Raw genomic sequence first — 26,945 nt, 5'->3', positions numbered from 1 at the left:
ACAAAAGTATTTCGAAGTGTTTTGTGAAAGTTTATCGTCGACTTTTTTAATTAAAAAAATTGACGTTACGTTATAAAACGCTATTTTTTTCCTTGATCACACAGTCTTCATAGATCGATATCTAGGCTATATATGGACCGATTTAATCGAAAAGAAGACCCAATAGTGATGTTTATGGGACATCTAGGAGTGCCAACAAAGATGGTCAAAGGTAATGAATGTTTTATATTTTATTTGTGCGTTTTGTGTAGCGCCGACTATGCTAATTATTTTGTTTACGTCCCCTGCGGGTCTTTTGGGGTGTTACATGCTATCAGATAATAGCTTCTCATGCTTTCGCCGAAAAGCATTTTAAAAATCTGACTTGTTGCCTGGATTCACAACGAGTGTAGCTTTAATTCAGTACCCTGCATGTGTATTTTAATGAACGTTTGAGTTTTAACGAGTGCTATTAGCATTTAGCGTAGCGCATTTGCATTTCCAGATGTCTAGATGGGACGCCTGCGTGTCGGGTAGGAGCAAGAGCTAAGTCCAATACAGCAAATGAAAGATAAGCATCTTGTTAATCTACCCATCGTGTCCGATTTCAAAAAGGCTTTACAAATTAAGCACAACATATGATTGTTAGGTCATAGCCAAGTCAAAAAAACACACAGCCATTTTTCCAGCCAAAGATAGGAGTCACAAAAAGCAGAAATATATAGATAAAATGAATCACTAACCTTTGATCTTCATCAGATGACACTCATAGGACATCATGTTACACAATACATGTATGTTTTGTTTGATAATGTGCATATTTATATCCAAGAATCTGTTTACATTGGTGCGTTACATCCGGTGATTTTGCAGAAATACTCATAATAAACATTGATAAAAGATACAAGTGTTATTCACAGAATTAAAGATAGACGTCTTCTTAATGCAACCGCTGTGTCAGATTTCAATAAAACTTCATCTGAGTACGGCGCTCCGAGCCCAATCCAGCCAGAGAAATACCCGCCATGTTGGAGTCAACAGAAGTTAGAAATAACGTTATAAATATTCACTTGCCTTTGATGATCTTCATCAGAAGGCACTCCCAGGAATCCCAGTAAGACAATAAATGACTGATTTGGTCCATAAAGTCCATCATTTATGTCCAAATAGCCACTTGTTGTTAGCGTGTTCAGCCCAATAATCCATCTTCATGAGGCACGAGCACTTCGTCCAGACAAAAACTCTAAAAGTTCCGTTACTGGTCGTAGTAACAAGTCAAACAATGTATGGAATCAATCTTTAGTATGTTTTTAACATAAATCATCAATAACGTTCCAACCGGAGAATTTCATTGTCTGAAGAAAAGCACTGGAACGAGAGCTAACTCTGTCGGGAGCGCGCGTCACGAGCCTGAGACACTCTGCCAGACCCATGACTCATTCAGCTCCCATTCCCCCCTCTTTTATAGCAGAAGCCCGAAACAAGTTTCTATAGACGGTTGACATCTAGTGGAAGCCGTAGGAAGTGCAACTTGACCCCATAGACACTGTGTATTCGGTAGGCCAAGCGGCAGTTCACTCTGGGCACCTTATTCATCCAAAAGTGAAAATGCTGTCCCCTATCCCAAAAAGGTTAACCCCCTACAGTCGATTTCCGCACACCCGCGTGTCAGGAGACTCCACAAGTGTCAGGAGACTCGTCTGAAGTCGGTATAGACGATCTGCCAACTGCTGTCTGTGGCGTCCGAACCGTTTTTGGCTAAACACTAATTGACTCTAATGAACATGTACAGGCCATACAAGACTTGACTGAAGGTCCCTTGGTAACAGTTGAAAAAATGTATGGAAGTACAATGCCTTCAAAAAGTTTTCAGACCCCTTGTCTTTTTCCACATTTTGTTACCTTAACCTAAAAATGGATTTGAAAAAAATACATCCTCGATCTACACCATAATAATAAAGCGAAAACAGGTTTTTAGAGATTTTTGCAAATGTATAAAACAAAATAACAGACCTTATTTAATTAAGTATTCAGACCCTTGAAATTGAGCTCAGGTGCATCCTTTTTACATGGATCCTTGATGTTCCTACAACTTGATTTGAGTCCATCTGTGGTAAATTTAAATTGATTGAACATGATTTGGAAAGACACACACCTGTCTAAGGTTCCACAGATGACTGCGCATGTCAGAGCAAAAATCAAGACATGAGGTCAAAGGAATTGTCCGTAGAGCTCCGAGACAGGATTGTGTTGAGACACATATCAGGGCAATGGTACAAAAACATTTCTGCAGCATTTGAAGGTCCCCAAGAACACAGTGGCCTCCATCGTTCTTAAATGAAAGAAATTTGGAACGATCAGGACTGCCAAAATGAGCAATCGGGGGAGAAGGGCCTTCGTCAGGGAGGTGACCAAGAAGCCGATGGTCACTCTGACAGAGCTCTAGTATTCGTCTGTGGAGAATGGAGAATCTTCCAGAAGGACAACCATCTCTGCAACACTCGGAGACGCAAACACTTATCAGGCCTTTATGGTAGCGTGGCCAGACGGAAGCCACTCCTCAGTAAAAGGTAAATTTTTTTATACATTTATTTAACTAGGCAAGTCAGTTAAGAACAAATTCTTATTTTCAATGACAGCCTAGGGCCAGTGGGTTATAACTGCCTGTTCAGGGGCAGAACAACAGATTTGTACCTTGTCAGCTCGGGGGTTTGAACTTGCAACCTTCCGGTTACTAGTCCAACGCTCTAACCGCTAGGCTACCCTGCCGCCCAGTACATCACAGCCCACTTGGAGTTTGTCAAAAGGCACCTAAAGACTCTGACCAGGTAGTCACCTGGAATGCATTTCAATTAACATCTGTGCCTTGTTAAAAGTACATTTGTGGAATTTCTTTCCTTCAATGCATTTGAGCCAATCAGTTGTGTTTTGACAAGGTAGGGGTGATATCTGGTAAAAGTCCATATGGCAAGAACAAGCAAAGCGAAACGACAGTCCATTACTTGAAGACATGGTCAGTCAATTCAGAAAATTTAAAGAACTTTTAACGTTTCTTCATGTGCATTCGTAAAAACCATCAAGCGCTATGATGAAACTGGCTCTCATGAGGACCGCCACAAGATGGGAAGACCTAGAGTTACCTCTGCTGCAGAGGATAAGTTCATTGCAGTTACCAGCTTCAGAAATTGCAGCCCAAATAAATGCTTTACAGAGTTCAAGTAACAGACACATCTCAACATCAACTGTTCAGAGGAGACTGCGTAAATCAGGCCTTCACGAATTTCTGCAAAGAAACCACAACTGAAGGATACCAATAATAAGAAGAAGAGACTTGCTTGGGCCAAATTTGAGATTTTTGCTTCCAACTGCCATGTCTTTGTAAGACCCGGAGCAGGTGAATGGATGATCTCCGCATGTGTGGTTCCCTGTCAGTGATTTTATTTAGAGTTCAAGGCACACTTAACCAGCATGGCTACCACAGTGTTCTGCAGCGATACGCCATACCATCTGGTTTGCGCTTAGTGGTACTATAATTTGTTTTTCAACAGGAAAATGACCCAACACACCTCCAGGCTGTGTAAGGGCTGTTTGACCAAGAAGGAGAGTGATGGAGTACTGTATCAGATGACCTGGCTACTCTGAGGTATCTCAAATATAAAATATATTTTGATTTGATACCACTTTTATTGGTTACTTCATGATTCCATATGTGTTATTTCATAGTTTTAATGTCCACTTTTATTTTACAATGTAGAAGAAAGTAAAAATAAAGAAAAAGCCTTGAATGAGTAGGTGTCCAAACTTGACTGATACTGTATGTAAATGGGATATTTCAGTATTTTATTTATAAATTAGCAAACATTTCTAAAAACCTGTTTCTGCTTGTGTGTAGATTGAGGGGGGAAAACAATTGAAACAATTTTAGAATAAGGCTGTAACGTAACAAAATGTGGAAAAAGTCAAGGGGTCTGAATATTTTCTGAAGACACTGTATTTCTGGATTGTTTAATGCCCAAAATATGGGGTTAAATAAATATACACAAAAATGTATTATCTCTCTGATATTTGTATGGGCAAACAGCAGTAAGATCAAAAAGTTTTTTTTTTTTGTTACCTCAAGGGGTTTTAAAATTCTAAATCAAATAGCTAAATGATCCTTGGTATGACCTTAACTATATAGCTTAGTAGAAAAACTGCAACGTATGTGGCAAAGAAATTAACATTATGTCCTTAATACAAAGCGTTATGTTTGGAGCAAATCCAAAACATCACTGAGTACCACTCTTTATATTTTCAAGCATGGTGGTGGCTTCATCATGTTATGTGTATGCTTGTCATCGGCAAGGACTGTTTTTTTTTTTTTTAGGTTAAAAATAAACAGAGGAGAGCTATGCACAGGCAAGATCCTAGAGGAAAACCTGGGAGACATTCACCTTTCAACAGGACAATAACCTGAAACACAAGGCCAAATATAAGCTGGAGTTGCTTACCAAGATGACATTGAATGTTCTTGAGTGGCCAAGTTATAACTTTGAAAATGGCTGTCAACCAACTTGACAGAGCTTGAGGAATATTGTGTGTAGATGGGTGAGAATGTATTTTTATCAATTTTGAATTCAGGCTCTAGCACAACAAAATATGGAATAAGTTGAGTGGTATGAATACTTTCTGAAATTACTGTCTCAGAGCTGATCTGTTGTCAGTATTGTAGAATACATCTGTTAGGTAAGATTTGAATGGAGAAAGCTGATCCAAGAGCAGTGCTGCTTTTCTTTCGATCCCATTAATACCGGCACGTAGTGTAACGACGCACTAAGCGAATGTTCTCTCAATGTGCTTGTTTGGGAAACACTCTTAAACAGTTGGCCCATGAATAGCGATGAATCTGGTACGATCATTTAAAATATATATATATATTTGATTTATTTCACCCTTATTTAACCAGGTAGACCAGTTGAGAACAAGTTCTCGTTTACAACTGCGACCTGGCCAAGATAAAGCAAAGCAGTGCGACAAAAACAACAGTTACACATGGGATAAACAAACATACAGTCAATAACACAATAGAAACATCTGTGTACAGTGTGAGCAAATCAAGTAAGGAGGTAAGGCAATAAATAGGCCAATAGTGGCGAGGTAATAATTTAGCAATTTACAGAGAAGAAAGAGCAGAAAAACAAATATGGGGATGAGGTAGTTAGGTAGGTTGTTAGTTGGAATGGGAATGGCTATTTACAGATTGGCTGTGTACAGCTGCAGCGATCGGTAAGCTGCCCTGACAGCTGATGCTTAAAGTTAGTGAGGGAGATTATAAGCCTCCAACTTCAGTGATTTTTGTAATTCGTTCCAGTCATTGGCAGCAGAGAACTGGAAGGCGGCCAAAGCAGGTGTTGGCTTTGGGGATGACCGGTGAAATATACCTGCTGGAGCGCGTGTACTACGTGTGGGTGTTGCTATGGTGACCAGTGGGCTGAGATAAGATCGAGCTTTACCTAGCAAAGACTTTCATAGACAAGCTAGAGCTAGTAGGTTTGTCGACGAATATTTAGCGAGGACCAGCCAACAAGGGCATACAGGTCGCAGTGGTGGGTAGTGTATGGGGCTTTGGTGACAGGCTGCATCCAATTTATTGAGTAGGGTATTGGAGGCTATTTTTTAAATTACATCACCGAAGTCGAGGATCGGTAGGATGGTCAGTTTTACGAGGGTATGTTTGGCAGCATGAGTGAAGGATGCTTTGTTGCGAAATAGGAAGCTAATTCTAGATTTAACTTTGGATTGGAGATGTTTGATGTGAGTATCGAAGGAGAGTTTACAGTCTAACCAGACACCTAGGTATTTGTAGTTGTCCACATATTCTAAGTCAGAGCCGTCCAGAGTAGTGATGCTGGACGGGTGAACAGGTGCAGGCAGCGATCGGCTGAAGAGCATGCATTTAGTTTTACTTGTATTTAAGAGCAGTTGGAGGCCACGGAAGGAGAGTTGTATGGCATTGAAGCTCGTCTGGAGGGTTGTTAACAGTGTCCAAAGAAGGGCCTGAAGTATACAGAATGGTGTCGTCTGCGTAGAGGTGGATCAGAGACTCGCCAGCAGCAAGAGCGACGTCATTGGTGTATACAGAGAAGAGAGTCGTCCCAAGAATTGAACCCTGTGGCACCCCCATAGAGACTGCCAGAGGCCCGGACAACAGACCCTTCGATTTGACACACTGAACTCTATCTGAGAATTAGTTGGTGAACCAGGCGAGGCAGTCATTTGAGAGACCACGCCTATCGAGTCTGCCAATGAGGATGTGGTGATTGACAGAGTTGAAAGCCTTGGCCAGGTCAATGAATGCGGCTGCACAGTATTGTTTCTTATCGATGGCGGTTAAGATATCGTTTAGGACCTTGAGCGTGGCTGAGGTGCACCCATGACCAGCTCTGAAACCAGATTGCATAGCGGAGAAGGTATGGTGGGATTCGAAATGGTCGGTAATCTGTTTGTTGACTTGGCTTTCGAAGACCTTAGGCAGGCAGGGTAAGATAGATATAGGTCTGTAGCAGTTTGGGTCAAGAGTGTCCCCCCCTTTGAAGAGGGGGATGACCGCAGCTGCTTTCCAATTTTTGGGAACCTCAGACGACACGAAAGAGGTTGAACAGGCTCGTAATAGGGTTTGCAACAATTTCATGAGATCATTTTAGAAAGAGAGGGTCCAGATTGTCTAGCCCGGCTGATTTGTAGGGTTCCAGATTTTACAGCTCTTTCAGAACATCAGCTGACTGAATTTCGGAGAAGGAGAAATAAGGAAGGCTTGGGCGAGTTGCTGTGGGGGGTACAGTGCAGTTGACCGGGGTAGGGGTAGCCAGGTGGAAAGCATGGCCAGCCGTAGAAAAATGCTTATTGAAATTCTCAATTATAGTGGATTTATTGGTGGTGACAGAGTTTCCTATCTTCAGTGCAGTGGGCAGCTGGGAGGAGGTGTTCTTATTCTCCATGGACTTTAGTGTCCCAGAACTTTTTTGAGTTTGTGTTGCAGGAAGCAAATTTCTGCTTGAAAAAGCTAGCCTTGGCTTTTCTAACTGCCTGTTTTTATTGGTTTCTAACTTGCCTGAAAAGTTGTATATCACGGGTGCTGTTCGATGCTAATGCAGAACGCCATAGGTTGTTTTTGTGTTGGTTAAGGGCAGTCAGGTCTGGAGAGAACCAAGGGCTATATCTGTTTCTAAATTTCTTGAATGGGGCTACTTATTTAAGATGGTGAGGAAGGCATTTAAAAAAAAATTAAATAACCAGGCATCCTCTACTGACTGAATGAGGTCAATAGTCTTCAGGATACCCAGGCCAGGTCGATTAGAAAGGCCTGCTCGCTGAAGTGTTTCAGGGAGCGTTTGACAGTGATGAGTGGAGGTTGCTTGACCGCTGACCCATTACGGATGCAGGCAATGAGGCAGTGATCGCTGAAAACAGCAGAGGTGTATTTTGAGGGCAAATTGGTTGGGATGATATCTATGAGGGTGCCCATGTTTACGGCTTTGGGGTGGTACCTGGTAGGTTCATTGATTTGTGTGAGATTGAGGGCATCACGCTTAGATTGTAGGATGGCTGGGGTGTTAAGCATGTTCTTGTTTAGGTCACCTCGCAGCACGAGCTCTGAAGATAGATGGGGGGTAATCAGTTCACAGCTGGGAGCAGAGGGTTGTCTATAGCAGGCGGCAATGGTGAGAGTTGGATTTTTAGAAGTTCAAATTGTTTGTGTACAGACCTGGATAGCAGGACAGAACTCTGCAGGCTATCTCTGCAGTAGATTGCAACACCGCCCCCTTTGGCCGTTCTATCTTGTCTGAAAATGTTGTAGTTAGGGCTGGAGATTTCAGAGTTTTTGGTGGTCTTCCAAAGCCAGGATTCAGACACGGCTAGGGCATCCGGGTTGGCAGAGTGTGCTAAAGCAGTGAATAAAACAAGCTTAAGGGAGGAGGCTTCTAATGTTAACATGCATGAAACCAAGACTATTACAGTTACAGAAGTCATCAAAAGAGAGCGCCTGGGGAATAGGAGTGTAGCTAGGCACTACAGTGCATGGATTCACCTCTATATCACCAGAGGAACAGAGGAGGAGTAGGATAAAAGCTATGAGAATTGGTCGTCTATGACGTCCGGAACAGAGAGTAAAAGGAGGTTTCTGGGGCCGATAAAATAGTTTCAAGGTATAATGTACAGACAAAGGTATGGTAGGATGTGAATACAGTGGAGGTAAACCTAGGCATTGAGTGATGATGAGAGATATATTGTCTCTAGAAACATCATTGAAACCAGGTGATGTCATCGCATGTGTGGGTGGTAGAACTGAGAGGTTGGATAAGGTATAATGAGCAGGGCTAGAGGCTCTACAGTGAAATCAGCCAATAAACACTAACCAGAACAGCAATGGACAAGGCATATTGACATTAAGGAGAGGCATGTTTAGCCGAGTGATCATAAGGGTCCAGTGAGTAGTGGCGTTGGTTGGGGTCACTGCAATTCAGACAGCTAGCCGGGCCATGGGTAGCAAGCTGGCAGAGGATGGAGGTCTGTTTTTAGCCACCTCGTGTGTTTCCGTCGGTAGAGGGGACTAATCCAATTGGCAAAATAGATAGTTATAGTGACCCAAGAAAATTGTCCAAAAGACCTATTCAGATAGCAGCCGATAAGACGGCTAACGATTAGCGGGCTGCAGATGGGCGTTCAGGTAACATTGCGACGGAGGGGCCAGTTGGATAATTCCCTCGGCAGACAACGTCGGTAGTCCAGTCGTGAAGTCTAGCCAGACACCTAGGTATTTATTGATGTCCACATACTCTTAGTCAGAACTGTCCAGAGTAGTGATGATAGGCAGGCGGGCGGGTGCGGGCAGCGATTGGTTGAAGAGCATACATTTTATTTTACTAGCATTTAACAGTAGTTGGAGGCCATGGAACGAGTGTTGTATGGCGTTGAAGCTTGTTTGTTAACACAGTGTCCAAAGAAGGGCCAGATGTATACAGAATGGTGTCATCTGCGTAGAGGTGGATCAAAGAATCACCCGCAGCAAGAGCGACATCATTGATATATATACAGAATTTAACCCTGTGACACCCCCATAGACTGCCAGAGGTCCGGACAACAGGCCCTCCAATTTGACACACTGAACTCTATCTGAGGAGTAGTTAGTGAACCAGGTGAGGTAATCATTAGAGAAACCAAGGCTGTTGAGTCTGCCGATAAGAATGCGGTGCTTGACCGAGTCGAAAGCCTTGGCCAGGTCGATGAAGACAGCTGCACAGTACTGTTTTTTATCGACAGTGGTTATGATATCGTACAGGACTATGAGCGTGGCTGCGGGGCACCCGTGACCAGCTCGGAAACCAGATTGCATAGCGGAGAACGTATCGTGGGATTCTAATTGGTCGGTGATCTGTTTGTTCACTTGGCTTTCGAACACTTTAGAAAGGCAGGGCAGGATGAATATAGGTCTGTAACAGTTTGGGTCTAGAGTGTCTCCCCTTTGAAGAGGGGGATGACCGCGACCGCTTTCCAATCTTTAGAAATCTCAGACGATACAAAAGAGGTTGAACAGACTAGTAATAGGGGTTGCAACAATGGCGGCGGATCATTTTAGGAAAGAGGGTCCTGATTTTGTAGGGATCCAGATTTTGCAGCTCTTTCAGAACATCAGCTGTCTGGATTTGGGTGAAGGAGAAGGGGGCGGGGGGCTTGGGCAAGTTGCTGCGGGGGGTGCAGAGCTGTTGGCCGGGGTTGGGGTAGCCAGGTGGAAAGCATGGCCAGCCATAGAGAAAAGCTTAATGAAATTCTCGATTATCGTTGATTTATCAGTGCAATGGGCAGCTTGGAAGAAGTTCTCTTATTCTCCATGAACTTTAGTGTCCCAAAACATTTGGGAATTAGTGCTGCAGGATGCAAATTTCTGTTTGAAAAAGCTGGCCTTTGCTTTCCTAACTGTGTGTGTATTGGTTCCTGACTTCCCTGAAAAGTTGCACGGGCAGTCAAGTCTGGAGTGAACCAAATGCTAGATCATCACAATCAATCAAATGTCTTTATAAATCCCTTTGCACATGAAAGAGACTCACTTACTCACAGCAGCACGACCAGGTGGACTCGGGACAGCAAGGAGTCATCAGGCATGGTCCCAGGGCTCAGGTCCTCCAGGAGGTAACATACTTATATTCATACAGAACACTGGATAAGGCAGGAGAAATACTCCATGCATAAGACTGACTCTAGCCCCCAACACAACTATTGCAGCATAAGTACAAGAGGCTGAGACCTGAGGGGTCGGGAGACACTGTGGCCCCGTCCGACGATACCCCTGGACAGTGCCAACCAGGCATTAGAGGGATATCTTCAAACCACCAACTTACTACCCTGAGACAAGGCTGCGTATAGCCCACAAAGATCTCCCCCACGGCACGAACCCGAGGGGGGCGCCAAACCCAGACAGGATGACTGACTCAACCCACTCAAATGGTATACCCCTCCTAGGGACGCGGTGGAAGAGCACGAGTGACTCAGCCCCCGTAATAGGGTTAAAGGCAGAGAATCCCGGTGGAGAGAGCAAGGGCAGTTTGTTGCTCCAGTGCCTTTCCGTTCACCTTCACACACCTGAGCGAGACTACACACAATCATGGGACCTACTGAAGGTCAAGACCGCGTCTGCGTTTCACACATGGATAGGCAGGCCATTCCATAAAAATGTAGCTCTATAGGAGAAAGGCCTGGCTCCAACTGTTTGCTTTGAAATTCTAGGGACAGTACGGAGGCCTGTGTCTTGTGACCGTAGCGTATGTGTAGGTATGTACAGCAGGACGAAATCGGAGAGATGGGTAGGAGCAAGCCCAGGTTAGCGGTAAAACCTTGAAATCAGCCCTCGCCTTTACAGAAAGCCAGTGTAGAGCACTAGGGTAATCTGATTTTAAAAAATGTTGCTTCTAGTCAAGGTTCTAGCACCCGTGTTTAGCACTAACTGAAGTTGATATAGTACTTTATCCGGATATCCAGAAAGTAGAGCATTGCAGTAGTCTAATCTAGAAGTGACAAAAGCATGGATACATTTTTCTGCATCATATTTGGACAAAGTTTCAAATTTTTGTAATGTTAACAAGATGGAAAAAAGCTGTCCTTGAAAGAGTTGATATGTCCGTCAAAGGAAAGATCAGGGTCCAGAGTAACGCCGAGGTCCTTCAGTTTTATTTGAGACGACTGTACAACCATCAAGATTAATTATCAGATCCAACAGAAGATCTCTTTGTTTCTTAAGACCAAAAACTAGCATCTCTGTTTTGACAGAGTTTAAAAGTAAAACCATTGCCGCCATCCACTACCTTATGTCTGAAACACAGGCTTCCAGGGAGGGCAATTTTGGGGATTCGCCATGTTTCATCGAAATGTACAGCTGTTTATCGTCCGCATAGCAGTGGAAGTTAACATTGTGTTTCCGAAAGACATCACCAAGAGGTAAAACATATAGTGAAAGCAATAATGGTCCTAAAATATAACCTTGAGGAACACCGAAACGTAGTTGATTTGTCATCCCCAGAGACAAACAGATATTTTTCCGACAGATAAGCTCTAAACCAGGCCAATTTGGGTTTCCGTTCTCTACAAAAGAATGCCATGACCAATGCTGTCAAAAGCAGCACTAAGGACTAGGAGCACCAGGACAGATGCAGAGCCTTGGTCTGACGCCATTAAAAGGTCATTTACCACCTCCACGAGTGCAGTCTCAGTGCTATGATGGGGTCTAAAACCAGACTGAAGCGTGAAGTGTTTCGTGGCGAAAAGTTTTGAGAATGACACATTAATTACCACAAAATTTGCTGCTTTGCTGGTTTTGCATGCTACATAAGTTCTGTTATACTCACAGACATGATTCAAACAGTTTTAGAAACTTCTGAGTGTTTTCTATCCAAATCTATGAATAATATGCATATCTTATATTCTTGGCATGAGTAGCGGGAAGTTGAAATTGGGCACGCTATTTATCCAAAAGTGAAAATTCTGCCCCCTAGCTTTAAGGGGTTTTAACTTGGGTCAAACGTTTCGGGTAGCCTTCCACAATAAATTGGGTGAATTTTGGCCCATTCCTCCTGACAGAGCTGGTGTCACTGAGTCAGGTTTGTAGGCCTCCTTGCTCGCACATGCTTTTTCAGTTCTGCCCACAAATTTTCTATGGGATTGAGGTCAGGGCTTTGTGATGGTCAGGGCTTTGTGATGTAAGCCCCTTTGCCACAACCTTGGAAGTATGCTTGGGCCATTGTCCATTTGGAAGACCTATTTGCGACCAAGCTTTTAACTTCCTGACTGATGTCTTGCGATGTTACTTCAATATATCCACTTCATTTTTCCTCCCTCATGATGCCATCTATTTTGTGAAGTGCACCAGTCCTTACTGCAGCAAAGCACCCCCACAACATGATGCTGCCACCACCGCGCTTCACGGTTAGGATGGTGATCTTCGGCTTGCAAGCACCCCCCTTTTTCCTCCAAATATAACGATGGTCATTATGGCCAAACAGTTCTTTTTTTGTTTCATAAGACCAGAGGACATTTCTCCAAAACGTACAATCTTTGTCCCCATGTGCAGTTGCAAACCTTAGTCTGGCTTTTTTATGCCGGTTTTGGAGCATTGGCTTCTTCCTTGCTGAGCGGCCTTTCAGATTATGTGGATATAGATACTTTTGTACCTGTTTCCTCAGCATCTTCACAAGGTCCTTTACTGCTGTTCTGGGATTGATTTGCACTTTTCGCACCAATGTACGTTCATCTCTAGAAGACAGGATGCGTCTCCTTCCTGAGCGGTATGATGGCTGCATGGTCCCATGGAGTTTATACTTGCATACTATTGTTTGTACAGATGAATGTGGTACCTTCAGGCATTTGGAAATTGCTCCCAAGGATGAACCAGACTTGTGTAGGTCTCAAAAAACATTTCTGAGGTCTTGGCTCATCTTCCCATGATGTCAAGCAAAGAGGCACTGAGATTGAAGTTAGGCCTTGAAATACATCTACAGGTACACCTCCAATGGACTCAGGCCAATTGACATCATTTATCAGAAGCTTTTAAAGCCATGATATCATTTTCTGGAATTTTCCATGCTGTTTAAAGGCACAGTCAACTTGGTGTATGAAAACTTCTGACCTACTGGAATTGTGATAAAGGGAATTATTAAGTGAAATTATTTGTCTGTCAACAATTGTTGGAAAAATTACTTGTGTCATGCACAAAGTAGATGTCCTAACTGACAAAACTGTAGCTTGTTAACAAGAAATTTGTGGACTGGTTGAAACTGGTTTTAATGACTCCAACCTTAGTGTATGTAAACTTCTGACTTGAACTGTATGTATTCAATAATGGCACAATCATTTGGGCTAGGGCTCATAAAATGTATTTAATGTATGGCTCATCAGGCTCAGGTAGCATCATTTTAGATCAACGCTCTCATCAAATCCAGACATACAGTGCATCGCAAAAGTTTTCATCCCCCTCTACATTGTTTCCTATTTTGTTGCATTACAATCTAATTTTAAATGGATTTTTTGGGTATTTCATGTAATGGACATACACAAGATAGTCAATTGGTGAAGTGAAATGAATGAATTACATGTTTAGAATTTAAATTAGACAGAAAAGTGATGTGCATATATATGTATTCACCCCCTTTGATATGAAGTCCCTAAATAAGATCTGGTGCAACCAATTACCTTCCGAAGTCACATAATTAGTTAGATTGCACACAGGTGGACTTTATTTAACCAGAGAGGCAACAAAGAGACCGAAGATGACCCTGAAAGAGCTGCAAAGCTCCACAGTGGATATTGGAGTATCTGTCCATAGGACCACTTTAAGCCGTATGTGCCACTGAGCTGGGCTTTATGATTAGTGGCCAGGAAAAAAAGCCATTTGCTTATAGAAAAAAATAAGCAAACACATTAGGTGTTTGCCAAAAGGCATGTGGGAGACTCCCCAAACATATGGAAGAGGGTACTCTGGTCAAATGAGACTAAAATTGAGCTTCTTGGCCATCAAGGAGAACGCTATGTCTGGCGCATACCCAACACCTCATCACCCCGAGAATAACATCCCCACAGTGAAGCATGTTTTTCATCGGTAGGGACTGGGAAACTGGTCAGAATTGAAGGAATGATGGATGGCACTAAATACTAGGAAATTCTTGATGGAAACCTGTTAGTCTTCCAGAGATTTGAGACTGGGACGGAGGTTCACCATCCAGCAGGACAATGACCCTAAGCATACTGCTAAAGCACCACCATACATGTCTTGGAATGGCCTAGTAAAATCCCAGACCTCAATCCAATTGAGAATCTGTGGTATGACTTAAAGATTGCTCTACACCAGCAGAACCCATCCAACTTGAAGGAGCTGGTGTAGTTTTGCCTTGAAGAATGGGCAAAAATCCCAGTGGCTAGATGTGCCAGGCTTATGGAGACATACCCCAAGAGAATTGCAGCTGTAATTGCTGCAAAGGGTGGCTCTGCTCTACATGGTATGGACTCTGGGGGGGTGAGAAATTATGCACGCTCAAATTTTCTGTAATTTTGTCTTTGTTTCACAATAAGAAATATTTTGCATTTTCAAAGTGTTAGACATGTTGTGTAAATCAAACGATACAAACCCCCCCCAAAAAATACATGTTAATTCCAGGTTGAAAGGCTACAAAATAGCAAAAATAAAAAGGGGGTTGAATACTTTTTTCAAGCAACTGTAGGCCTATTTAAATGCTTTTGAATGACACTTCCTGTTTAGGTTGGAAATACTGGGTTACCCGGGAGAAAAGTGATTTATTCTCGGGATGGAATATTTGTAAAATACCGTGAAAATATTCAACCCTAGTCCAAAGGCAGTAAGGCACAATCCTATTGCTGCATATTCAGAGATTCCCTCTAAGTTTCTATCATTAGGCTATATATCCATCTGTCCCATTTTTAAAAACCGCTCGCATCAGGTGCGCGTTTGAGAATGGTGTTTTCCCGTAATAGCATTTTGGAACATTCACGCATATCTCCAAGACAAGTGAACACATTGCTGTGCCTGTAATGTGAATTATTCATAGTTAATCAACTTTTTAACTAAATGTTATGGTCTGTTTCATCAGCCTAGTCTTTGTGTTTAAATATTTTAGTATGGAACCACTGTTGTAGGCCAGAAAAATATAAAATGTTTATCGTCCCGTCCTGCCACTATCCCAACTTTTGTTTTGAACCCTCCCAGACATTTTTATTGTCCTCGGGACACCATTTTTTTCCCTGAACAAAGCTCAGGTCAAGAGTTCTGCGCTATATAGGGAATAGACAGCCTGCGTCCCAAATGGCAATGTCTCTGGTACAATCACCCTAAATTCCTTATTTTTTTCTATTCTTCACGTCCCACGTTGTCCTTTTTTTTTGGACATGAAACTACCGCAGTCAGTTGCTACGTGAGAGATGCGTACGGTTAGGAATAACTCCATGTTAAACTGCAGTGTGGCACGCATAAATTTTTATTGAGAATTGTTTGAAGGCATGGCATCTCCTCTCTCATTCAGATCTTCACCCGAGCTACTTTTCCATAACAAAATGTCCGAAGGCGGAAGGAATACTCTTACATTTTAAGGAGAGCAGCTACATAAGCCATATGTAGTTTCAGACACGCATCTCTGATCTTCAATCCGTCTCACCTTGCAGTTGAAAATTCCCGTTATTTTCTCTTTTTTTCAACACTAATCATAACATGCAGGATTTATATATCTAGGTGAGTTAGGAATGGATGGCGCGGGATAAAGAAAAGCATCTTGTATATTTTTACAGCCTCCCCCCTAATATTCTTACTCCTTCAAATGAATGCTGGGCTGAATTAAGTGGTGTAGGGTATAGTTGCTCCGAGACGCTGATCTTGGGTCAGTTTAGCATTTTACCCTCTTATAATATGGTTAGAATTGGGGAGGGGAAGCGGATCCTAGATCGGTACTTAGGGGAAACGTCATTCTGACGGCAACATTCTAACAGTGTAATACATTTTAATTTGGTTGTTTATGAAATTAGAATACACAAAAAAAATAACACAATAGCATTTTCATTCGTTTTTTACTGTGTATTTATTATTATTTGTTTTTTATTTAGCCTTTATTTAACTAGGGAAGTCAGTTGACTGCCTAGCCCGGACAACACTGGGCCAGTTGTGCGCCCCCCTATGGGACTCTCAATCATGGCCGGATGTGATACAGCTTATCTGTTGTGACCACCATTTGCCTCATGCAGCGTGACACATCTCCTTCACATTAGTCAGGCTGTTCATTGTGGGATGTTGTCCCACTCCTCTTTAGTGGCTGTGCGAAGTTGCTGGATATTGGTGTGAACTGGGACACGTGGTCGTACATGTTGATCCAGAGCATCCCAAACATGCTCAAAGGGTGACATGTCTGGTGAGTATGCAGGCCATGTAGGAACTGGGACATTTTCACCTTACAGGAATTGTGTACAGATCCTTGTGACACCGGCTGTGTATTATCTTGAAACATAAGGTGATGGCAGCAGATGAATGGCACGACAATGGGCCTCAGGATCTCGTGAAGGTATCTCGGCATTCAAATTGCCATCGATAAAATGCAATTGTGTTTGTTGTCCGTAGCTTATGCCTACCAATACCATAACCCCACTGCCACCATGGGGCACTCGGTTCACAACATTGACATCAGACATGGTCTGCTGTTGTGAGGCCGGTTCGACGTACCGACAAATTCTATAAAATGATGTTGGAGGCGGCTTATGGTAGAGAAATTAACATTCAATTATTTGGCAACACCTTTGGTTGACGTTCCTGCAGTTGGCATGCCAATTGCACGCTCCATCAAAACTTCTGCCATTGTGTTGTGTGACAAAACCGCACATTTTAGAGTTGCCTTTTATTGTCCCCAGCACAAGGGGCACATGTGTAATGATCATGCACTTTAATCAGCTTCTTCATATGCCACACCTGTCAGGTAGATGGATTATTGTGGCAAAGGAGAAATGCTCACTAACTAGAATGTAAACAAATTTGTGCACAAAATTTGCGAAATTAGCTTTTTTTTAAAGCATGGGACTAACACTTTACATGTTTATATTTTTATCCAGTGTATATCACTGGAGTGCCTTTTTGTTTTGGGCTCCCAAATGGCGCAATGGTCTAAGGCACTGCATCTCATTGCAAGAGGCGTCACTACAGTTCCTTGTTCGACTCCAGGCTTTATCACATCCGGCCGTGATTGGGAGTCTCATAGGGCGGCGCACAATTGGCCCAGCGTCATCCGGGGTAGGCCGTCATTATGTTTCTAACTGACTTGCCTAGTTAAATAAAGGTTAAATTAAATTATAACTAACTATGAAACAGCATTAAAAATATCAAAATGCCCCAACCACCAAGACGCAAGGTCAAATTATGAAATCAGTAGCCTAAACATCATTATACAGTGCATTCAGAATGTATCCAGAACCCTTCCCCTTTTCCACATTGTGTTACGTTACAGCCTTATTCTAAAATTGTTTGTTTTTTTAAATCCTCAATCTACACACACTACCCCATAATGACACATTTTTATACGTTTTTGCCATGTATAAAAAAATAAGTTGTAGGTTCAGGCTGAGGCTCAGAATTAGAATAGTCATCTGAGATTATTAATTTCTTCCCCGTCTGAGTCGTTTTCATTCACTGTTTGTAGCAACGCTAACACAGCATGTGCATCCATTTGTCTTTGGCTTCTTGCCATTGTAAATTATGCACGCTCTCACTGTGCACTCCCAAGTATGCCAGAGTAGACTGATAAGACTACTAGAATTCTGTGGACTGATGTATGTACATACCATTTGGTAGGACTGTAATGGTTCACCAAGCCCACGGTTTGGTACTTTTGGGGTTTTCTGTACAGCAGGAAAATGTAAATGCAATTCACAACATTCAGCATTGTTATGTTTGGGTCTCAAGTTTCCACTCTGCTGTTGCGTTTAACCATGTGGAAGGTTGAAATTTCGTAAATCGTAAATGCCAGTTGGATGTGTTAATGTCATATGAACTTGTTCAGAAACGCAGATGGGCATTTGGCCGACAAGCTGCATCAGCCATAAAATAAAATAAAGTACAGCTATCATGATTGTAAAAATTAGAATTTTTATAAACAATGTTTCAATGTTTCATTTAACTGGCGGAAATGCTGTGTGAGGCCATTTCCTTTAGTAGGGGACGTCAGACGGGAGAAGTGGGAGCTCAGATTGATAGACGAGTTTCCCACTAGTAATTCCCAGTTGGAGGGATGTTTTAAGCAGATTTCTGCCAGTCATATGTAATAAATTACGAACGCGCCATGACACTGCCTCCTTCAGTACCATTGCGCACTTGTGACTCATAAAGGGGGCTTGACTGTAGCACGGTATATTTCCCATTCTGAGATAATGTGGCTGTCACTGTTAAGTAAGCGTAACACAGGGTGCATTCGCCAATTAATTGAAGGCTTTGGCTTGCTTTTATAAAGCAGGTCCTACGTGTTTGCTGAAATGTTCGTAACGTGGCTCGAACACTTTCATGAGGTGCTGAAACCCCTATTCTCAACCACGAGAATGGGTGCATATCCGCGGCTATAAACCAAAGACTGTAAAAAATATAAACACAGCCCACATATCGCTGTTTAGTTTGGGCCAGTCAGAATCGGCTGGTAAGGGCTGTTTGAATGCAGAGGCGATGAGATGTTATTTCTTTGCGTTCCAGTCTTGCTCTGGTATACTGGGGTGATGTTGGTGTAAATGTCAACATATTTGAGGTTTTGGCAGCTACATAAGCTATTCTCGTTGAGCGTGGTGACTTAATGTTTTATCCACAACTTTGTCAATCGCCATTTGTGATCTACTGGGAAGCCAAAATGTTCCCAAAATCTGGTTTATCGACCCCACCTCTGCGCCTCACAAAAGGACAGTTTGAAATGTACCAATTAAGATTAGAATTTTTGATTACAACATGCTAGTTTTAATGAATATCCTGAAATTTTAGTTTTTTTCCCCCAGATTTACTCAGAGGCATACAACACAGCATAGCCATAGCCTATAGGCCAAGTGTTTTTATTTTGTAAAATGTTTCATTGTGCGTATTCATTCGGGTTCACAGTGCGGACCGAACAGAGGTCCCTGTACGGAACGGTTCAGTACGAATACATGTACCGTTACATCCCTACCATTTGTAGATTATAATTAGGTCAATGCAATAGAATAGCCAGCCCTTTTCATTCACATTTGGTGATTACATAATTATGCATTGTTCGCTTCAGCCTTGTTCATCAACTCAGCCATCCTCCCCTTTTCTCCCTCATGATACTTCATTTATTTAATGTTATGTGTGAAATTCGTTTAGGTTCAGTTTTGAGGCAATTATCGGGGTGATTATCAACTGGGCACGGCACATACCACTGTCGGAAGAAGCAGAGCAGGCGCTACTTTCAGGAAAAGGAGGGTCAATGGAGGAAATCCATAAAAAGAAATTGCCATGCTCTCATAAAGCTGGTTAAACCTCCAGTTCTGTTTGTAATATTATGATTCTAACAGTTTGTTAAATCAAATCAAATAAAATCAGGTGTAGATCTTCGTGAGATGCTTACTTACAAGCCCTTAACCAACAATTTTAAGAAATAAAAGTAACAAATTAAGAGCAGCAGTAAAATAACAATAGCGAGGCTATAGAAAGGGGGTACCGGTACAGAGTCGATGTGCGGGGGCACCTGTTATAGTCGGGGTAATTAAGGTAAAATATACATGTAGGTAGAGTTAAGTGACTTATGCATGGATAATAACAAGAGTAGCAGCAGTGTAAAATAGTGAAGGGGGGGTGCAAGTTGATCTGGCCCATGGACCAACTCGGCTTGTAACCTTGTAATAAAGTATTCTTCAATTCACAAGTTCCGGAATCTAATATGATATGATTGAGCGACTATTTCCACGACACCTCCTCCCTATATGCTGTCTTGTCATTGTTGGTGATCAGTCCTACCACTGTTGTCATCGGCAAACTGGATGGTGTTGGAGTTATGCCTGGCCATGCAGTCATCAGTGAACAGGGAGTACAGGAGGGGACTGAGCACGCACTCCTGAGGGGCCCCCATGTTGCGGATTTTTGTTCCCTACCCTTACCACCTGGGGGCGGCCCATCAGGAAGTCCCGGATCCAGTTGCAGAGGCAGGTGTTTAGTCCCAGGGTCCTTAGCTTAGTGATGAGCTTTGAGGGCACTATGGTGTTGAACGCTGAGCTATAGTCAATGAATAGCATTCTCACATAGGTGTTCCTTTTGTCCAGGTGGGAAAGGGCAGCGTTGAGTGAAATAGAGAGTACATCTTTGGATCTGTTGGGGCGATATGCAAATTGGAGTGGGTCTAGGGTTTCTGGGATAATGGTGTGAGGTATGACCAGCCTTTCAAAGCACTTGGATATAACCTCTTATAGTGGTGGTAGCAGCAACATTATGTACAAAATAAGTGACTAACAATGCGAATAACGACATAAAATAGCACAGTTGTTGAAGAGCCCATAAAACGGCAGCCATATTCTCTTGCTCCAGCTGTCCCATTTTATATAGACTTATTTGGGAAAAGTCAACGACGAAGGGGGGCATGACTTTAAAAATGGCAGACTAATAATATTTTTTAATTCATGAGCAGTCCAAATGACTATTCTAGTGTTAATGAACTCACTGGCTGCGGTCCTTTTTAACAGCTAGGCTAATTATCGGCCATGGCCCCTAATGAATAAAGCCTGCGCGAAACCGTACCGGACACTCCTCTCTACAGTTTTACTATGCTCACAGACACACACTTACCCAGCGACACTCACTGTTTTAACCCCAGCCTAGACATCATCCATATGGCCTGTCTGATGGTTAGCTCAGCTTTGAATGTTACCACTGCTCTCATGTTCACACACACCCACAGTCTCACTGATTTGATAACAGCTATTGGCTCTTTCTAACAGACTCCCTCGTTCTCCTAGTGTCCCTCTCAGGACCCCTCTGGCCGTATATAGTGCACTAGTTTGACCAGAGCCCTATGGGCCCTGGTGAAAATTAGTGAACTGTATAGGGAATAGGGTGCCATTTGGAAAGCATCCTGGGACAGTGTTTTTTTTTGTTTTGTTCTCCGGCCACCTGTCAGTAGAGACTTCATTACAGGTGTATGTATGGCTGTGGTGTTGCACTGTCCTTGTCCAGGCAGGTCCTCTCTCTAATTGCCTGAATAGTCCAGTAACAAACAAACACATCATACACATACACAAAGCCTTCTCAGAGGCACATCTCACACATACTCCCTACTCCCTCTGGTGTAAACTCTAGCTAGACTTCACACAGCCACGGGTGTTAAGAATACATGGAGACCACCTTTCATTGTTTATTTACGTTGCCATCTCTGGTGGTGAGGCTGAGGTTGCACTTGGACTTGCCCTAAGGGGGTTATTTTGTCCCTTGTGCTTAACATGTTCTTTGTCCTTTGGTAACAAACAGACGGCAAACAATTAAACAAACAAGAGCTGACTATAAAATGGCAGTATATTTAGACTGTGCCCCATATCCTACATTCCTTATCTCTCCAGTCATTGTGAATGTTATTTGTTCCAACTTTCTGAATGGTTTGAATTAACATTTTGAAAAGCTAGGTAGTTGATTTTTTTTTTTTTTTTAAGTAACTGAAAAGGAATTGGTTACAACTTTCATTACAATTTCAAAGAAACTGATCTGGCATGTAGTTAAGGCGGGTTGATGTATTTCAATGACAATCGTCTGTGAGGGGGAGGGGCAACGGCATGCATATGGCACTGGGGGGGGGGGGTTCTCTGCTAAGTATTGGACTTTTGACAGATGCCAGGTCCGGCAGTGAGAGTGATGCATTCTGTGTGTAGATTAATCTCTCATAGACAGACTATGTAAACACTCACGGACTACAAGAAGAAACCTAGCCAAGTCACGGACCAGGATGTCTTGCTCCCAGGCAGACTAAATAACTTTTTTGCCCGCTTTGAGGACAATACAGTGCCACTGACACGGCCTGCAACGAAAACATGCGGTCTCTCCTTCACTGCAGCCGAGGTGAGTAAGACATTTAAACGTGTTAACCCTCGCAAGGCTGCAGGCCCAGACGGCATCCCCAGCCGCGCCCTCAGAGCATGCGCAGACCAGCTGGCCGGTGTGTTTACGGACATATTCAATCAATCCCTATACCAGTCTGCTGTTCCCACATGCTTCAAGAGGGCCACCATTGTTCCTGTTCCCAAGAAAGCTAAGGTAACTGAGCTAAACGACTACCGCCCGTAGCACTCACTTCCGTCATCATGAAGTGCTTTGAGAGTAGACTAGTCAAGGACCATATCACCTCCACCCTACCTGACACCCTAGACCCACTCCAATTTGCTTACCGCCCAAATAGGTCCACAGACGATGCAATCTCAACCACACTGCACACTGCCCTAACCCACCTGGACAAGAGGAATACCTATGTGAGAATGCTGTTCATCGACTACAGCTCGGCATTCAACACCATAGTACCCTCCAAGCTCGTCATCAAGCTCGAGACCCTGGGTCTCGACCCCGCCCTGTGCAACTGGGTACTGGACTTCCTGACGGGCCGCCCCAGGTGGTGAGGGTAGGCAACAACATCTCCTCCCCGCTGATCCTCAACACGGGGCCCCACAAGGGTGCGTTCTGAGCCCTCTCCTGTACTCCCTGTTCACCCACGACTGCGTGGCCACGCACGCCTCCAACTCAATCATCAAGTTTGCGGACGACACAACAGTGGTAGGCTTGATTACCAACAACGACGAGGCGGCCTACAGGGAGGAGGTGAGGGCCCTCGGAGTGTGGTGTCAGGAAAATAACCTCACACTCAACGTCAACAAAACTAAGGAGATGATTGTGGACTTCAGGAAACAGCAGAGGGAACACCCCCCTATCCACATCGATGGAACAGTAGTGGAGAGGGTAGCAAGTTTTAAGTTCCTCGGCATACACATCACAGACAAACTGAATTGGTCCACTCACACTGACAGCGTTGTGAAGAAGGCGCAGCAGCGCCTCTTCAACCTCAGGAGGCTGAAGAAATTCGGCTTGTCACCAAAAGCACTCACAAACTTCTACAGATGCACAATCGAGAGCATCCTGGCGGGCTGTATCACCGCCTGGTACGGCAACTGCTCCGCCCTCAACCGTAAGGCTCTCCAGAGGGTAGTGAGGTCTGCACAACGCATCACCGGGGCAAACTACCTACCCTCCAGGACACCTACACCACCCGATGTTACAGGAAGGCCATAAAGATCATCAAGGACATCAACCACCCGAACCACTGCCTGTTCACCCCGCTATCATCCAGAAGGCGAGGTCAGTACAGGTGCATCAAAGCTGGGACCGAGAGACTGAAAAACAGCTTCTATCTCAAGGCCATCAGACTGTTAAACAGCCACCACTAACATTGAGTGGCTGCTGCCAACACACTGTCATTGACACTGACCCAACTCCAGCCACTTTAATAATGGGAATTGATGGGAAATGATGTAAATATATCACTAGCCACTTTAAACAATGCTACCTTAGATAATGTTACTTACCCTACATTATTCATCTCATATGCATACGTATATACTGTACTCTACATCATCGACTGCATCCTTATGTAATACATGTATCACTAGCCACTTTAACTATGCCACTTTGTTTACTTTGTCTACATACTCATCTCATATGTATATACTGTACTCGATACCATCTACTGTATGCTGCTCTGTACCATCACTCATTCATATATCCTTATGTACATATTCTTTATCCCCTTACACTGTGTATAAGACAGTAGTTTTGGAATTGTTAGTTAGATTACTTGTTGGTTATCACTGCATTGTCGGAACTAGAAGCACAAGCATTTCGCTACACTCGCATTAACATCTGCTAACCATGTGTATGTGACAAATAAAATTAGATTTGATTTGAATGGTACTGTAAATCTCATGATACAATGGGATGCATGAGATATCGCGCAGCATCATTTCCTGTGATTTAGACAAATCACGATTTCACAGGTGCGTCTTTCACATTTCGGAAGGGGAGGGGACATTTGGTCCACAGATAGTTTGTGACGTTGTCAGCTAACCATATGTGCGCTTCCATGGGGCAGAAGTCAGCGTATTGTTGTGATTCTGGATGGCCAGATTGTTAGCAAGAATGACGAACTCCGATGTGGCGAATCGTAAGTGGTTTGTTTCATCATGTTATTGATATATCTTGTTTTGAGGTGTTTTGACTGACTTCATGTCAATGCTAATATGGGTCAAATTCACTAGCAAACTAAGGGTGTATTTCAGTGACTTGCTCATTGTGCAAATGTATATGTTTTCAATAAATATTGGAGATGAAATATAGCTTACATTTGTTAATAGTCTATGCCAACCCTGTCTGTTTTTCCTCATAGTTGCGCGCACCTTGATTTTGTTGCTAAACAAACAACCCGTCTAACTTGCAAAGAGAGAGGAGCTCTTTGTTCTGGTTCCGATCCTCGTTCTAGCTCTACTCTAAACATTTATGGACCCAGAACTTAATCGGGCATCTGACCAATAATGGGAGACTTCAGTTCTGGGTTAACCCGAGATTTGTGTAGATATATGCTCTTCAGTCAGTCAGGCTCCCCATTCATATGTCCTCCAGTAGGGTTCCCTATAGAGCACACTATAGCTGCAGATCAATAATCCTGTTACTTGAAGCAGGCTCCTCTGGGGTGATCAGTGTCACTGCCCTGGGTGTTTGCTGCAGTCTACTGTGCTCTGTGGGCCCTACATGTCCCTCTGGGCTAGAGTTGGGCTGGGCAGCCCAGGGCAGGCTCCAGCTCAGGGCAGGCTCCAGCGGTTATTGATTAGATAAAGACACAGGCTGGTTTTACATGGTCCCCCTGCTGCGATGTGACATGGCAGTTATCGCTGGTCAAGAGATCTTCTCCTATACACACACAACAGTCAGTCACTCTTTTCTCTGGTGCTTCTTTCCCTCCTTGTGAAGATAGGCTATTAGGTCTCACCACAGCCAGAGATGTCTGTTCTCCTGTAGTGCCGTCTTTGGGCTAACTGGGGCTTGTTTAGGAAGAGGTAGTATGTTCAGGATGAAGTTGAGATATTAAAGATATTATTAAAAATATCCGAAACATATACAATATACTTGCGGTGAAGCCGCTCAACAACTACATTATACAAGTCATCCAACAGACTCCCATTCAGAGCGACACACACAGAAGCATCCAGGGTCAATGCCCTGCTCAAGGGCACGTTGACAGATCTCCCACCAGGCAAAAAAACGTGAACCCGAACCCTCCAAGATCCCCCACACAGTTCCCCAATAGCTGTCCCTCAACCATTCGAGACCCGTCCCACCCCCAAGAAGAATTTTTAAAAATACAAATAATTCCATTCCCCACCCTCAAGAACCCCCCAATTCACAATTGCAATGCCAGCTGTATATGTTTGTATGCATGTCTGGCACTATTACATGCATGTGTCAGTTCTTGTATGCGTTTATTTGAATGAGACTTTGTGTATATGCATGTGTACAAACACCCGCATGGCATCAGCCTCAGGCAAACCGGCATTAGTTGTAAAAACCCTGCCCCTCGGTGTCATTCAAACACACTTTTCATTGTTTTTTTAAAAACTTTTATGTTTGACCATCATTCTATGTCCCGCACAGCAACTCCACTCCCACTTGTCTCCAATTCCACATCCCAACCCTCAGCCCATCCCATCTATCTCTGCTGGCCACCCACTTCGGGTTTCTATGCAACACATATCTTTCAACTATGCTGTGATGTTTAACGTACAATTTCAATCTATCTAATCAAATAGAACCCACAGATTGCGAGTTGAAGATAAATACTTTTACTAAGAGTATTTGTATATTAGTAATTGACTGACTCGGTCTCTCCAGATCTCCTAACAGTACTATTTCTATGCATTTATGCTATGCATTTTCAGCCATTCCTGAACCTGAGATCAGAAACAGGCTACCTGAGGGCAATACCAAAATAAATGGTCTATTGATTCTGTATCCTCACAACAAAATCTGCAGAGCTTTGATGATTTTATGCCCCAAATATTCAACATTTTGTTGGTGGCAAGAATTATATATAATCATTTTAGCTGAAAAAGCACGAGGTCTTGAATCTTGTGTTTTATATTTCAATACACCCTGTACCATGGAATCGGTATATCAAAAATCTCTTCCCAACTATTTTGCAATCTGTATGGCACTGTTGTCAACATCCTTGTATACAGTTGTCAACAAACTGGTATACTTTCCTATTTATGCTATAAGTTGTCAACAAACTGGTATACTTTCCTATTTATGTTATTATTTATTATTGATCCGTTATATTGGGCAGACAGACCAGTTCCCTACCTCCTCCTGCTACCACCTGCCTCCTCCATTTTTGGGGTAATGCTGTAATCAATTGGTTGTTCTCTTGGATTGAGCAGACCTTTCTGTACAATTCTGACTCCATGAAGGACATAACTCTACCATTCCAATTTACAATATCATTTAAGAACAAAATACCCTTTTCAAACATATTTCCCATAAATACAGGTATTTAAACAACCAGCACGTTTGAGTTCAGCCATAATATTTGTTGTAGTGTTTCAAGGGGATAAAATTGGAATTGTAGCCATACTTGTTTGAGAAAGATACTTTTTCAAAGTATCATTTTCAATTAATCGAAAATGAGACATGGAAATCTACACAAAGGCAAAAAGGCCATTTTTAAACAATGCATGAGCCTTTCTTAGTAACCTAAGTAAAGTAAAACTTCTGAATAAGTGAAGCTTTTAGAAGTTTAGTGCTTTTATTTCATCTCAACCCACACAATTCATATTCATGATATAGATAGACATGTTTTATTTTGTCTGGTTTAGTGTCCCAGATAAAGCTA

At 42.9% G+C, this 26,945-nt stretch overlaps 1 protein-coding gene across 5 annotated transcripts in view; it reads left to right on the top strand.

Moving 5' to 3' along the window:
- ddx31 (DEAD (Asp-Glu-Ala-Asp) box polypeptide 31) overlaps window positions 1-26,945 on the top strand; it is a 76,863-nt gene that overhangs the window by 33,888 nt on the left and 16,030 nt on the right. The window contains exon 21 of one of the 5 annotated variants that reach the window (XM_065011775.1): window positions 3,528-3,636. The exons of the other annotated variants lie outside the window; for them this stretch is intronic. Within the exon in view, the coding sequence (XP_064867847.1) occupies window positions 3,528-3,621 (94 nt within the window). The 3' untranslated portion in view covers window positions 3,622-3,636. Of the gene's footprint in view, window positions 1-3,527; window positions 3,637-26,945 lie in introns of those variants that run through there. 5 annotated transcript variants of the gene reach the window in all.

Source organism: Oncorhynchus nerka, linkage group LG27 (assembly GCF_034236695.1).
Source record: "Oncorhynchus nerka isolate Pitt River linkage group LG27, Oner_Uvic_2.0, whole genome shotgun sequence".
Lineage (NCBI taxonomy): Eukaryota > Metazoa > Chordata > Actinopteri > Salmoniformes > Salmonidae > Oncorhynchus > Oncorhynchus nerka.
This window is presented reverse-complemented; position numbering and strand designations above follow the sequence as displayed.